We start from the raw sequence: 15,008 nt of genomic DNA, 5'->3' as shown, positions 1-15,008 counted from the left end.
GGGACGACAGCTACGCTAGATAGCAAAAGCGAAGACGGCCAAATAAGCAAAAAATAATGGTTAATGCATGAGAAAAAGTAAGCTCTACAGAAATAGAATAGAGCGTTATGAAGGCTCGCAAGTGCAAATGCGTTGGCGTTCTCTTGCTAAAATAAGGGTCACACACCTATTCTCCTCACAACTTAAAAAATGACGCTTTGAGCCACTTTCTTCGGCTGTGTCATCTCAAATACTCCTTGAACAACCACGACATGGCGCCTTCATGATACAGTGTTTTTCCCACTTTTTTTTTTTCCAGTAAACTACTGGCTTGATCATGATGAAATTTGTTTCATAGCATTTTCTTGTAGTTTATATCAATATACCAAAGCCGTTTTTTATACCACTGTGTCAAAAATATAGGCGAATCTACAGAGGGTTAAAAACTACGCTCACCTGGTGGGAAGATGTCTTCAGTGAGGCGGGACCCAGCAAGCGGCACAATGGTGTTGCATGCAATGTTGTACTTCTTTCCTTCAATGGCCAGGGTGTTGCTCAGTCCAAGCAAGGCAAGCTTGGCTTAAAGAGTGAGGAAGAGATACAGATAACTAGGAATGTATCCAAAACACGTGCGAAGCACCATACATTTGCGACACTGGTACACTGAAGACAAGAAGTCCAGCCTTCATAACTGCAATTTTTAACTGTGGCAACGAAGTACTGAGAAAATTCTAAAGAAAGTAGCCCTCCAGTCTTAATTTGCCATGCAGCTAGGGTATCTCTTTAGTGAAAATTTTAATTATAGTCCCAACGAAGTATTTCACTGCCGACATCTGAAGTTGTCGAATTAGGGGGCAGCCACGCCGTGTGAGCAATGCACGTATGGACTGTTTTCTGCTCTGCCATTTTAATTTCCCGAGTTGTGCTTATGCTGCGTGAAATATACTGAGAGCAAACTCCCTTTCAGGCACAAATGGATAGACAGTGGCAATATGTCTCACAGAGGAGTACGGCACATTGATTGATATGTGGGGTTTAACGTCCCAAAACCACTATATGATTATGAGAGACGCCGTAGTGGAGGGCTCCGGAAATTTAGACCACCTGGGGTTCTTTAACGTGCACCTAAATCTGAGCACACGGGCCTACAACATTTCCGCCTCCATCGGAAATGCAGCCGCCGCAGCCGGGATTTGAACCCGCGCCCTGCGGGTCAGCAGCCGAGTACCTTAGCCACTAGACCACCGCGGCGGGGCAAGAGTACGGCACATAAGGAATGGCACTTAGCCCATTGGAAATCGGCATCTATATTATATGGCATCTTACCCAATTTTCTGCAACTGCAGCTCGAGAAGAATGACGATGCAAATAGAAAATGGAAGCGTTAATAAAAGCAATTATAAATGAAATCGCGGGGTACCTTATGAATAAAGTCTTATCTACATTGGCTTGGAGACTACTAGTGTATATTCATAGTATAGACACTATATTTCAATCACAAAAACACTGTGAACTGCAACTTTAAACTGAAGTTGCTCTTACACTGCAACACAGCATTGCCATGCTTCAGATTCGGTGCAGAGAACACAATCTACTAAATAGATATTCTACAAAAAGAAACTATGGCCGAGCGACAATACATAATGTGAGCACTAGGATGTCTGGCACATACAGTCCAACTCATCTGTACACACATCTGCACACTTATGCGCAAACTACTCTTCAATCTTCCTTTTTTTTTTTTGAACTGCCAAAGACTAGAACAGGCTTCCCTCGGAAATTGTTGTCACTATGTGCCCACTTTTATTTATGCAACCTCGACAAGACATCTTCATACTAACTGCGTATAATAAAGCTCTAAGTTCTAACAGCACAATATAATAATGAATTTACTGCACTGTATGAAAAACTACTTGGTATTTGTCCTTATTCATCATGTAACCACCACTGTATATTACTACCATGAAGGGTCTTTAAGGTATTAAACTGAACTGAATAGTATGATAAGCAAAACACAGTGTTTTGCACATTACATTCGGGCTATAACGTCCGTAAAGTAAATTGATTGCAGGCGTCTCCAAATGTCCTTGTCCAACACTAAGCATATTTTCTACTTGCCTTCACAGCCGGTAAAACATCTGTGAATTCCTAGCGTGACACCATTTCATATACTGGCAAAAATCAGCAGGTGTTCTCTCTTCAAACGTATGTGTGCTGCAGTCTATTAATTTTAAAGGCAATTTATTCACATGATTTTTGTGAACAGGGACTAATTATAGGCTTACCAGAACCGTAGTTTGCTTGGCCAAAATTTCCATAGATTCCAGCACCCGAAGCTGTCATGATAACTCTGAAAATGCATTTCAAAGATAAATAACCACCAATATTTAGATAAGCAGCAAGCTAACGAGTGCCTCAAAACAGCAGAAGACACATACAAAAATACACAGGTAATTAAAAAACCATGAAATGAATATCGATACAAAACACAGTACACATACTGGATTATGATCACCTCTCATGCTTGATGCTTCTGCATACCTTTAAGTATGCCATTTTGGTGCGAATCTTCTGCATGCACAGAGTAAATGTACATTGTCATTCATACGGCATACTTATACAGTAATAGCGGATTAATTTAACACTTGTCAATTTGAAAAATAATTCAGACGTGTACTCTGGTCCTGGCCAGTGCATACACTGCTTAATGGTGTAAAACTATTATTAAAAAGACACTATGCAAAACAATTTTTCACAAATCAGTAAAGTACAATTTTATTATCCTGAAAACATGACTTTTACTGTGACACGACGCTTAGCAAGCGAGAAAATGCGCGAGAAGAAAATGTGGCTGGCGATGCCACCTAGTGATTCCCACACCAAGCATTGCGATTCAAGAAATTTTGAAGGCGTCTAGTGGGTCCTACGTAGGTTCCAATCTATAAAAATGAAGTTTATTGTAATCTGTGGGAGTGACAGACTAAGCATATGAAGTTTCAGAAAATGTCATCGAGCCAATGCCACGAAAATACCGAAATTACATTACGAAATTTTTTATGTCACATGCGGCGATTCTGGCGTGAAATTTAAAATGAAACATCAAGCTTGATTTTCTACGCTAATAATTAACTTATGACAGTGAAACATATGACAGAGTTCTTAGAGTGCAGTTTGCCAATTTCAAGTCATTCCTCCTCTTTAGTGTCCCTTTAATTCAGTCATATTTGGCCACAACCAAGTTAACTTGGACGACAATTTTTAGAGTGCATTAAGGACAAGTCGTCGCAAGAATACGATGCGAAGCAGCGTTCACGGACAGCTGAAATAGCTGCAAGCTTTCAGCAAGGTGTGGTCGCCAGCCACAACCACGTTGCTGGTACGTAATAAGGTACGTGTTAAGAGCACATGTCGGCTTAAGACATGGAGGCATTATTGTGAATGAAGTCAACGCAAGTAAAAAATGACGAAAAATGCCGCTTTTGCACCGCTCTGAAGCAAAATAATCACTGGATTTACATATTCCTTAAGAAAATGACATAACGTTGATGTAATAGACATTTATTTACCGTTTTCTTGATACTTCCAATTATTTGCATTTGCTTTATTAAATAGTTTTTCAGATCACAAGAAATTGAGTTAACTAGCTATTTTAATTATATAGTAACGAATAAAGAGCATGGAGTAAAACCAGAAAAATCTCAAGGGACACACGCACAAATCTTCATGATATGGCAGCCATTTTGTTTTCTTAAACATACATATTTTAATAATATGCAAATTAAAACCATGCTTGCAAATAAATTAAAACGAAAAAAGAGCATAGACCTGATTAGCCAACAGTTGACCAAGTTAGAAGTGCTACTCTCAGGTATAGGCCCCAGCATGTTTCTAGCTAATCTGTCACTTGGGATAAATTGTCATATAAAAATTCTTTTTCATTTGAGTTTTCTTTGTCAAATGCACAAAAAAAGAGCCTTTCTTTATTTTCAGCACCACTTGTGTACAAGTGTTAGCCCCCTGATTAATACAACTGCAATCTTTGTAGAGCGTGTTGATATTCACCAGTGATTCTTTTAAACCCAATCACATTCGCGCAACCATTGTCCCCACACCTTAATAGGGGAGAAGGTGGCAGGTTCTCTCTGACCACCCCATGACTTCCACCACTGCTGAAGAGTACTTGTGAGCACACAGACTTCTAAGCACAAGAGTGCGATGCAGTTTTTTTTCAACCCACTCTAGATAGCACTTATGAAGTGAAAACGCAATTACTTTCCATAGCCTTGCTTCCTAAAGTATGGCCACGCCGCCTTCGTGACAAGGAAGGAACCCCTCAGATGCACACGATGAATCAGATCTGCAAAACACCGCATGTTTTCATGACAGAACTTATAGGCAATAAAAGTATACACAAACATGACTGACATGATATGCCTAGCTTACCAAATTCCTCAGGAGTCATGTTGACAAAGGCCTTGTCACGTAAAATGCCAGCATTGTTAATAAGAATATCTGGAGGGAAATATCATAGTTTAGCACACGATCACACAGCTTTAACCTTCCAAAAAAACAAGAAGTTGACAAATTTCGAAGGTCACTAGCAATGAGCACAAATTGATGACAACACAAAATGAAATGATGGAACTGTTTGCATCATTGGCATATGGGCTGGGTGGCGATCTTGCGTGTTGAGTGGTTGCAAAAAAATCTGTGAATGAGAGAATGATGAAACTCACCGACACGACCAAAGTTGTCAATAGCTGTCTTGATGATCTTATCCCCCTCTTCAACAGAATCTATAAATGAGAAAGAAAGAATGAGTGATATGATATGCAAGATCCTCTTTCCTCCTTTAAAAATTTTTTTTGTAGTTCCCCTTAAGCCAATGGGTACGAACTTACTGTAATCAGCTACAGCCCGGCCTCCTTTTGCTTTAATCTCTTCAACAACTTTGTCAGCAGCAGAACTGGACTTCCCTTCGCCACTACGAGATCCTCCCAAGTCATTGACTGCAAAAGCAAAAGAAATAAATACCGTCACATGCAAGACTCAAAGTATTTATGAGAAGCTATATAATGCAGGAAAAATACATTATCAGGCAAACTAACACAATTAATGCAGCTTGGCCTCCACTTTCACCTCAGAACTGTAGAGAAACAGTAATACAAAACAAAAACTAAAATTAAATAATAAACAATAAAAACAAACCCCGTTTATTATTTAGTGATGTCCAACTGTGAGCTGAGGTCACGTAAAAAGAAAACCCACAAAACTTGCATTAATGCAAAAAAGGGAAAAAGAAGGCATTTATTAGCCTTGGACAAACATCAGTGTTGCCATATTTTTTTTTTGTAATTGTATCTATTGCAGTGACAATTTGCTAGCTTTTGATTTTTGAACTTCTTTTTCATTCATGCTATTTCAATGATGGAATGTAACACGTCTTATAGTACTGACAGGCTATAGTGCAATGTGTGGGTGTGTATCAATGACATGAAAACTGGTGTGGCAATACTAATACAATCTCACAGTATCATGACATTAAGCTGCAAGACAAGGCTATGACAAACAAAAATAAAAAATAAGCATATTTAGTGACAATTACGGACCTCTTGGATATGTGGTCTACAGTAAAAGAAAAAAAAAAAAAGAGCGCACTGTTGAGCTAGATATTTCCCATTCGGAGGAGCGAAGTTAGGATAATAAAAAGAACAGCAGTTTCCCCTAAGCTGTTGTGACTACATAATGTAAAGCTAAAGCAATGCTAAGGAAATGTAGGCCCTTCTGCAGGAAGTTCTCGTAACAGCTTAAATATGCAAAACACGCACACACATAACACACACACTGCAACCGCTAGAATTTCAGATCTCATTTTGGCTGAAGGGCAAAAAGTATGTGTGTAGTCTCCACCTGTTGTCGAATATGGCAAAAAATCAAAGGTTAAGGTAATAGTGAATGAAAACAGACACTTTTTTTTAATTTACAGCACTAGAATTTATAATGCTTTGAATGAGAGCACTTACTTTCATAAAACATGCACGGACACAAATGATGTAATGTAAGAGCAGGGGCCACCTTTTACAGTATACCATAATAAACAACTTATTTAAATTATAACTTATAATACCAGTTGTGTGGCAAGTGACTCTTTAGTAATTATGACATGATTTGGGTCACCCACAATGTAGGTTTTCTCCAGCTGTCATATGCTACACTACTGCTATGCAGCTAATTTAAAAAAAGTTATACGAGTGATGGCTGACTAGAGTCTAAAAGTACTTTTACCCCCAAATACTTCAACTTTCCATGGTGTCAGTATGGCTACTTTGGCCAATGGATAGAGAAAAAAAATTATCCTGAATATTCTGAGCACGAGTTGGCTTTAAACAAATGGCTATTAGTTTCAGGATTACTGTAGGGGAAGAAAATGAAAGGAAAGAGGAAAAAGAAAAAGACAGACTAAGTCGGCAAAAGAAGAAAAAGTCTGCTTCCTTCGAGAGGATTTCTCCAGAGCAAAGGGAAAGTAACAATTCTTTTGTTCTTGATAGTTCCTCCTTAAGATAGCCAACAGTGATGCAAAGCTGGGCGTTGGAAAACAAAGGACGAACAGAGGTGCTGCCTCGCACATTGGGCAACCAAGGCCATGCCCGTAGATGTTCAAGGAAGGTGGGAAAGGACTCACCAACAACGGATGCTCCTCTCTCAGCAAACAGAACTGCATATTCTCGGCCCAGACCTAGAAGCAAGAATGCCCGAATGCATGGAAAACTGTTATTCATCACAAACTACAAATTTTAATACAGTACTCCTACCTTTGTAACCTGCCATATTAAGGACCAGCTATGTGGCTAACCGATTTGTAGAGCACAAACGGTGGTTATGTCGGAGTTAAACAGTGCGCTCACAAATGAATGCGATTTTCAAGGGACACTAAACAGGAACATTGACTTGGTTTAGATTAACCAACTGCACTCTTAGAACTCTAATGCTATATGTGTCACTATTATCAGTTCATTATTAGCAAAGAAAATCAAAGCTGAAGTTTCCTTTTTAAACTTCATGCCAAAATGTCTAGCATGATGTAGATAATTTCAAAATGTATTTTTAGTATTTTCGTGGCATTAACTCCATAAAATTTTCTGAAACTTCATATGCTAAGTTTATGGCACACAAAAATTACAGTATATTGGAAGCTACGTAGCATTTAGTAGATGCCTTCAAAGTTTCTTAAGTCACAGTTTTTTATGAGAGAATCTCAAAATTTTCTTTTCACCCGTCATCTCGCTGATTGAGCATCTTATCGCGATAAAGGGTGGTGTTTTGGGGATTGTGGAATTGTACTTAACTACTAGAAAAATTGTTTTGCTCTTTAGTGTCCCTCTAAAAATTTTAGTTTGGGGCTATAAAGATGCAGATTTATATTTTGATAACACCAGGAGCTCATATTAAACAATCTTCCTTTCGTTTTTCCAAGACTTCCGGTATGAAATCTTTTTTTCACTAATTGATATTTTACCTCTTAAAGTGAAGTGACACAGGGACATCACAATACTGTAACTATAATTACTTCACAACATAGAGAGCTATAACAGAAGCACATTCTCCAGTCTTCCAAATTTTCGAGTAACGTAATAAAGATGCAACATTATTAACACAGACAGCAAATACTCATCAAAGGGCTATATATGAAGGTTAGTCACAACCAATTGAGGTCTCAAGGCAAGTGGCTGTCAAAATAACGCAAAGAACAGAGAATCGAATTATGAGTGCGCATCAGTCCGTACACTAAGTACGAACAATTTATTTTCAGTAGTTACTTGAAATGAAGCAAACTGAACAAAAAAGCATATACACTCCACAATGCAGAAGCGAAAGTACAATCTTATAATGTTAGCACTTCGTGCATGAAAACACAAAATATAGCCCTGAGGGAGTTGATTCATTATTAAAGAAAGAAAAATAGCACAAAAGACAAAGCACAGGGAAAACAAGACCCTGTATCTGTGGTGCTTGTCTTTCTCGTATTTTTTCATCTTGCAGTGTCTTCTTTTTCTTATTGTTATAATGCTATATTATCCCTTGCAATGTTAAAAGATCACTGGTAAGGGTACCGTAATTGTCATGGTTGGTATCCTCGCCTTGCAATGTTAAAAGATCACTGGTAAGGGTACCGTAATTGTCATGGTTGGTATCCTCGCCACCCTACATGAAATGCGGGAAGAACTGCAGCTAACTGGCAATACTGTTTATGCAAGCATTATATCTGTAATCTATTAGCCTCTTTTGTGATTAGGCTACATGAACAGGATGCCATTGAGTCCACAAACTCATTTCAACTGTACAAATTTCGTTATTTAACAGATTCAGCATGATCACAATTGTGGATCTTATTTTCTAAATGTGCCAAATCCAGAACCGAAACTAGCTCAAATAAGACTGTATTGGCACATAAATACTCTCAACTTTCATCTAAAATAGTAATAAATTACTAACTATTAATAATTTATTATTACTGTTCTAGAGGTAAGTTGAGAGTATGTATGTGTTATTAGAGCCTTATTTGAGCTAGTTTCAGTTCTGGATTTGGCCTATTTCGAAAAAAGGTTCCCATTTAATTTTTTTCCACTAACTAAACACTACTGTGCATACACAATGTTCGAGACCTCATAAAGGCCTCACTTAGTGTTTCTCTTTGTAAGGAAAGTAAGACAACAACAGATGCAAGGAGCTACCCTGAAGACACACCATTACTGCAAAATTTCAAATTATACACATAAATTTAATTTATGATGCACATAAAGTGCATAATCCGAATCAGTACAGGCAATCATGAATGCAAGAGATGGTATAGTGAGCAGACGCAAGTCTTGCAATACAAAAGAGTGGGATATAGAGATGCCTGAAAAGCCCGACTCACGGTTTAAAAAACGCTGAAAGAGGAAGTCACTATGCCAAAGGAATGGCTGCTTTAAAAGAACGCACAAGGTATGTGTGTTTATTTAACACTCCTAAAGACTTCCTGAAGGCACACGTTTAAGTGCCAGAAGATGCAAGAAAGAAGCAATGTTTGCTGTGCAAACAAACGTTAGCTGTCCCTAAAGGAAAAGTGCAGGCAGTCTGACCTTTTGCATCCAGGAGGAAAAAAGTACTATGTCCTTTTTACACAAGAAGAAATGCTGAAGGAGAATGACAGGAAACTACAGCCATTTACTCACAAGCAAATGTTCTCTATAAACTGAATTAAACACTGTCGTCTTTTCAACGTAATTAAAAAAGATTTATAATTACGCGTTTATTGCGAAACACGTGAATCGTATTACTCCACAGTTACCACATTCAGCCTTGAAAGCAAATGAGGCGTTCCGCGATGTAACAGTCCAACAGTTCGCTTCGGCGATGCCCTTCGGGTCAAGCGAAGAAGTAACACGAGTAGAAGTCCGCTGCTCTCCGGAGCGTACTCTAGGTCACCATTAAACAGGACAATGCCCTCCAGGCCACGCTCTCTCGAGCTTCGTAGCATTACGTACGCATTTCTTTTTTGAATTTGCCCAAACCACATCGCGGACCTGGAATTCCCCTTTCCACCCGACACTATCAATTCCTGAAAGTAGCAAAACGCTGACAGCACAGGAAGCAAGCAGGAATGTTGCATTACTTTATGTTTGTCTTTTAAAAACACGGTGGGTCATTACTGGAAATGTTACCGGCTACAAACGGTGGGTGGAACTTTCAAAGTATAAGACAAAATATCATTTTTTCTACGTCCTGCCAGTCTAAACACAGAATCTGCGCAGATAAACCACATCAATGCGACCTTGCGATGCATTTGTGCGTCACATCGCGATACGAGGAAACTTTGCGAAGGCCATGTCCGCTGACTAGTTCTTGTCTTGATTGGAATCAGCTGGCCAAACGAGCTGCAAGGGCTCGCGAAATATCAGACGAACTTCTCGACAACTCACCTCCGCCCGCACCCGTGACGACCACTACTTTGCCATCAAACTTGAGCGCCATGACGACGTAGAGCGAGGTGCACAAGGAAGTGACAGCTCTCGGTCGACTGCCGAAAGAGAACCTGTCTCGAGCCTCCCTCCGACAAGGTACGCGGCGCCCCTCGGCCTCGGTGCGCTTCCTCGGGGCAAGCACACGCAAGTAAAAACACAGCTGCAGCTGTTGCTTGGATGGCTGATGCACGGGTACCTAGAGGCTCTAGAAGTACCTAGTCGACTCCCTACAATAGTGGCACGTGATCCTCACAACTATCACGTGATCACTTCCTGCTCGGCGCGTTTTTTAAAGTTGAGCGCAATTTTGGACCGCGTTGGTCCAACGGATTAGGCGCATGGCAAGGCAAACTCAGAAAAAAAAAAAGAGATGTTTTTTTTTAATGTAGCGCATTTTTTAGTCCCATGATGTCACGCGTCATGCGTCTGCGGCGATGTCTACATCCCCACTGCGCATGCTCGCGTCTAGTGCCGCATATCCGAAATATCGTCGAAGAAGCTTTTCGTGAAGTCATTGTCGGTGTACTGCCCATACCCATATACGTACGGTCACCGGTATGACATTCCATTTGGCGTCGTCGAAGATTGTAGTGGCGGCTTTTGTTAGTGTTCTGGCTCGTGATGCGCAGACGGGTGAGTTGTCTGGATTAATTCCTCGGGGCACTGAAGGTATGCGTTGACGTCGAGGTTTTATTCGTAGCTAATGTTAGATACTAGCCTGGCGTCGAGTGTCGTTGCCGGGTTCCTTACGAGTAGACCAAGTTGTATGACGTCATCCGCGTGTAGTTTCCTGCCCGGCCATTTTGCATGCGAATGTCACATACCGAAGTATGACATTCCATGTCCTGTGTTCTACGAGCGCGCACTATCGGCGTCATATGAAACCCGAAGAGCGGCAAGCCTTTGCGATAGTGCAGTGCGTGCCGTCCAGTTATCACCATTGACAGGCGCGCGCATCCTGTTCAGCAGTCTGCTATTTCTGCGGACATCCACCTTGGTACCCCTGAAACTTGGATTTATCGTCACCGCCAAGTTCTCCGCTTCGCCTAGACAACACCTTCGTCCAGGTGGGTCCAGTTTTGACAACTTGAGGGACGTCCTTCACTCCCGGCTACAACGCCGCCTCGCTAAGGGCTCTCAGCCCGGCGATGGCGGCCGCTAACGTGGTTACGGGCTATGATCCTACCTCAAGCCAAATGCTGTCCATGGAGATTTCATCCTCCGAAAACACTATGCCATCAGAAGATGAATACCTCGACGACATGGTGAAACTGTGGCAACGAAAGCAAGCGAAATCGAAGTCTGCGTCTCAACAACAACGAGACGCCACGGTGGGCCACCATTCCCCAGCCTTGCAAGGAACGCCGGCGCGCCATCCCTCCGGCGGTGTGCCTACCTCTGCTCCGTCCTCGCAGCCAGCGAAGCAACGCAAGTGGCGTCCGCGTCAAACTCCTCGCCTCTCTCGCGACGACTACATCGTAGTGCTGAAACCTCGCGTTCCCTGCGAGCTACGCACATTTGTCCGGGCCGATCGCGCGGGCGACGCCATCCGTAGCTACCTCGGCGACCGGACTACCACGCAAATTCAAGTGTGGCCAATCTGGGAACAGAACATCTTGGTCTGTAGCACCACCATTTTGCCTATGGCACAGCGACTCCTCGGTGACTTTCAGCTGCAAGTGGGGGATCAGCAGCTGCCCGTTCGAGGCCACGCCAAGGCACCAGGGGATACATGCAAGGGCGTCATCAATGTAAACCCTGCTGAAAGCCCGGAAAAGATAAAGTCTGAACTGTATTGGCCTCAAGGTACTATCCTTGCGGTCCGCAAACTCGGAGATTCCGCGGCGGCGGTGGTGACTTTCGAGGGCACGAAGTTACCCCGCTTCCTCTTCTACCACTGCGTGGCGACGTATATCCGCGCCTATAAGAAAACGGTCCCTGTATGCACCAAGTGCGGTACCATCGGTCATCGACCACCTCAGTGCCCTCACGCCGCTCCAACCCAGTGTGCCAAATGTGGAACCCCCGCACCTGCAGGTCTCAATGCCCACGACTGCCACCCCAAGTGCCTCCTCTGCCACGGCGCCCATGAGACTGGGACCAGTGGCTGCACGGCAAAATACCGAAAATATCGGAAACGCAAGCAGCCCTCAACATCTCCTCGAGGGACCACCTCATGTTCGTCACAGCCAGACAGCAGCAGAAACCTGCATCATTCGGCTCCACCACTCCACGCCGACTCTCAAGCATTCCCACCGCTCGAAGCACCAGCGGCGGTACCTCAGGTGAGCAGTTGGGCAGGGAAAGCTGCTTCAAAGCCTCTCTCACCCCCTTCTGTCGATCCTCCTTCTCCCGAACTTGCGGCCCTTCGCCAGCAAGTTGCGGCACTTCAAAAGCAAAATTCTCTTTTAACTAAACAACTCGAACTCTTAAATAAGCGACTTCAACCCCAAGAACAGTGTACTGCAAGGCCATCCGGTATTGCCTCCTCTGTCCAGGCGGCTACGCCAGCTATGTCCAAGCTTAGTCCTCGCGCTAAGTCCACTCCCATTAAACCGCCGGTTCAAGCAGCCATGTGTACTCCAGCACTCGGAACCGGTGCTACATCTACTCCAGAAGCTCTTGAGACTCCTGGGGCACCTCAGGTTCTCTTGCCCGCTAACCAAACTCTCCCTAGCGAAGAGCACACCCCGCGCGTAGAGGAACGCCTCACGCGCGTCGAAGCTTCGATTAATCACCTCCTCACCAGCTTCTCGGTTCAACGCATAGTAGTAGAGGTTACCCAGGCTATTCAAGCCTGGGCAATCATCCAGTTTCAACCCAAGGCATCGCGTTCTCGCTCCTGCTCGGTGAGCAGTGAGGGTACAGCTCCACGGCGTCGTCGTAAGGTGGCTACCACCACCCCGCCGTCAGACAATCCGGCCTCCGTGCCCCTCCCTGCCTCTGAGGATTCCGAGCGGGACATGGAGGACCAAATATAAAACCTAGGACAGTCACGATGGCTACCAATCGTACGTCCCGTTCAAACATTGCGTCTAAATTTGAGATCATACAGTGGAACCCTGGAGGCTTTGGGAACAGGCGAAAGCGTTCACATCTTTTCCTTTTCCTCAGCTCACTTGGCTCTCAGCCGGCCGTCTTGGCGCTCCAAGAATCTGGCTCTGCTCCATCCCTTTCTGGATACTGCTCCTATGTAGGCGGCACCACCACATGCCTCCTCGTGCATAAAGCTTACACGGCGATACAGATCGACCTCGATCTGGATCTTCCTTACGACTACTGCATGATATCAGTGCTGTCTCAGCGGAGGGGCCAACCATCAATACACATCTTAAACGTGTACTGTCCCCCTCGCCTTGCGAGGGCTTCGTTTGCGCATCTCTTCCATCGGGCACTGCGTATAGCGGCCCGACAACCACTGGTGATTGTCGGGGACTTTAATGCCCCCAGCCCTCACTGGGGTTACCACTACGAGAAGGCCCGGGGCAGAGAGCTCAAGGAGCTCATTTCCTCGCTGAGCCTGACGCTTCTTACCGATCCGGCACAACCCACACGTTCCGGCAACTCGGTCACGCGAGACACATGCCCCGACCTCTCCCTCACCCGTCACATCCGCGATGCTACATGGGAAAATTTAGGCGAAAACCTAGGCAGCGATCACTTTTTACTCCGCATTTCGTTCACACCGCGGCAGAAAATGCGCCAACACTGGGGCCAAGCCCGTCTCACCGATTGGACTAAGTTCAGAATGCAACCATTCCCCGCCGGCCTCTCCTCGACCGAATATGCAGCGTGGGCATCATACGCTCTTCATATGAAACAAGCGAACACTCGCACCCTTGCAACCTCTAATTTGACTCCTGCAATCGATCCACACCTCCTACATCTTTGGCACGCTCGCCGCGGGCTCATAAGGCGCTGGAAACGCAACAAACTTAATCGGAAACTTCGCGCTCGCATTGAGGCGCTCACTGCAGAGGCGGCCGCATACTCCGCACAACTTTCCGATGCTAACTGGGCAGACACCTGTTCGAAGGCTGCAAACCAGATGAGCTCTAAGAGTGCGTGGCGACTCTTTAGAAGCCTTCTCGATCCCTCCACCACCAGGGGAGAAACGCAACGCCAGCTCCACCGTGTTCTGCATGCATTTCAGGGCACTACGGATGAACTCGCGCGAGAACTTTGTGACCGCTACATCTGCCGCACAATTGATCCCGCAGGCCCAGCATATACGTATTCCGGCGCCCCTAACACCGACCTCGACGCCCCATACACGCTTTCTGATTTACGATTTGCACTCACGAAAATGCGACGCGGCACGGCCCCTGGACGCGACGGAATCACAGTATCGCTCCTGGCAAATCTTCCCGACCAAGCACACCTCTCGCTACTCCAGCTTATAAATTCGATATGGGACGGTTCTCCGCTTCCAACGGAATGGACCACATCGGTCGTGACATTCATTCCCAAATCGGCAAAGTCCGTTAGTATTGAGGCACTGAGACCCATCTCACTTACGTCTTGCGCAGGCAAACTCACGGAAACCATGGTTCGCGAACGCCTTTCCGCCTACTTGGAGGCCAGGAGCACCTTTGCCGACACTATGTTTGGCTTTCGCCCGCATCTGTCGGCGCAGGACGTCCTGCTCCAGCTTCAACACGATATCATAGAGCCGACTACTATGCGCCATAACGATAAAGCCGTGCTCGCTCTCGATCTCCGCGGGGCGTTCGACAACGTCAAACACAGCACTATACTCACTAACCTGTCTACCACAAACTGCGGGCAGAAGACTTTCAACTACATTCGCGCCTTTCTATCACATCGCACCGCCTTCATTCGCCTTAATTCTACCGAACACGGCCCGTACTTATTAGGCACGCGGGGTACACCTCAAGGGGCAGTTCTGTCTCCTCTGCTTTTTAACCTGGCGATGATGAACCTCCCCTCTCTTCTAAGCGAGGTCGAGGGAATATGACACGCACTATATGCGGACGATATCACAATCTGGACCAACACCGGCTC

At 44.4% G+C, this 15,008-nt stretch overlaps 1 protein-coding gene across 1 annotated transcript in view; it reads right to left on the bottom strand.

Annotated features, from left to right (window-relative positions):
* The window catches only part of Mfe2 (peroxisomal Multifunctional enzyme type 2), a 47,457-nt gene extending 37,317 nt beyond the window's left edge, over positions 1 to 10,140 (bottom strand). The window contains exons 1-8 of the mRNA XM_075891303.1: positions 9,942 to 10,140; positions 6,662 to 6,715; positions 4,881 to 4,988; positions 4,716 to 4,775; positions 4,423 to 4,491; positions 4,252 to 4,336; positions 2,265 to 2,329; positions 436 to 558 (exon numbers count right to left, since the gene is read on the bottom strand). Coding sequence (XP_075747418.1) covers positions 436 to 558; positions 2,265 to 2,329; positions 4,252 to 4,336; positions 4,423 to 4,491; positions 4,716 to 4,775; positions 4,881 to 4,988; positions 6,662 to 6,715; positions 9,942 to 9,993 — 616 coding nt within the window. The 5' untranslated portion in view covers positions 9,994 to 10,140. The remainder of the gene's footprint in view (positions 1 to 435; positions 559 to 2,264; positions 2,330 to 4,251; positions 4,337 to 4,422; positions 4,492 to 4,715; positions 4,776 to 4,880; positions 4,989 to 6,661; positions 6,716 to 9,941) is intronic.
* Between the last annotated feature and the right edge of the window lie 4,868 nt (positions 10,141 to 15,008).

This window comes from Rhipicephalus microplus, chromosome 1 (genome assembly GCF_043290135.1).
Source record: "Rhipicephalus microplus isolate Deutch F79 chromosome 1, USDA_Rmic, whole genome shotgun sequence".
Lineage (NCBI taxonomy): Eukaryota > Metazoa > Arthropoda > Arachnida > Ixodida > Ixodidae > Rhipicephalus > Rhipicephalus microplus.
Note: the sequence above shows the minus strand (reverse complement) of the source record. Positions and strands in the feature narration are given on the sequence as shown.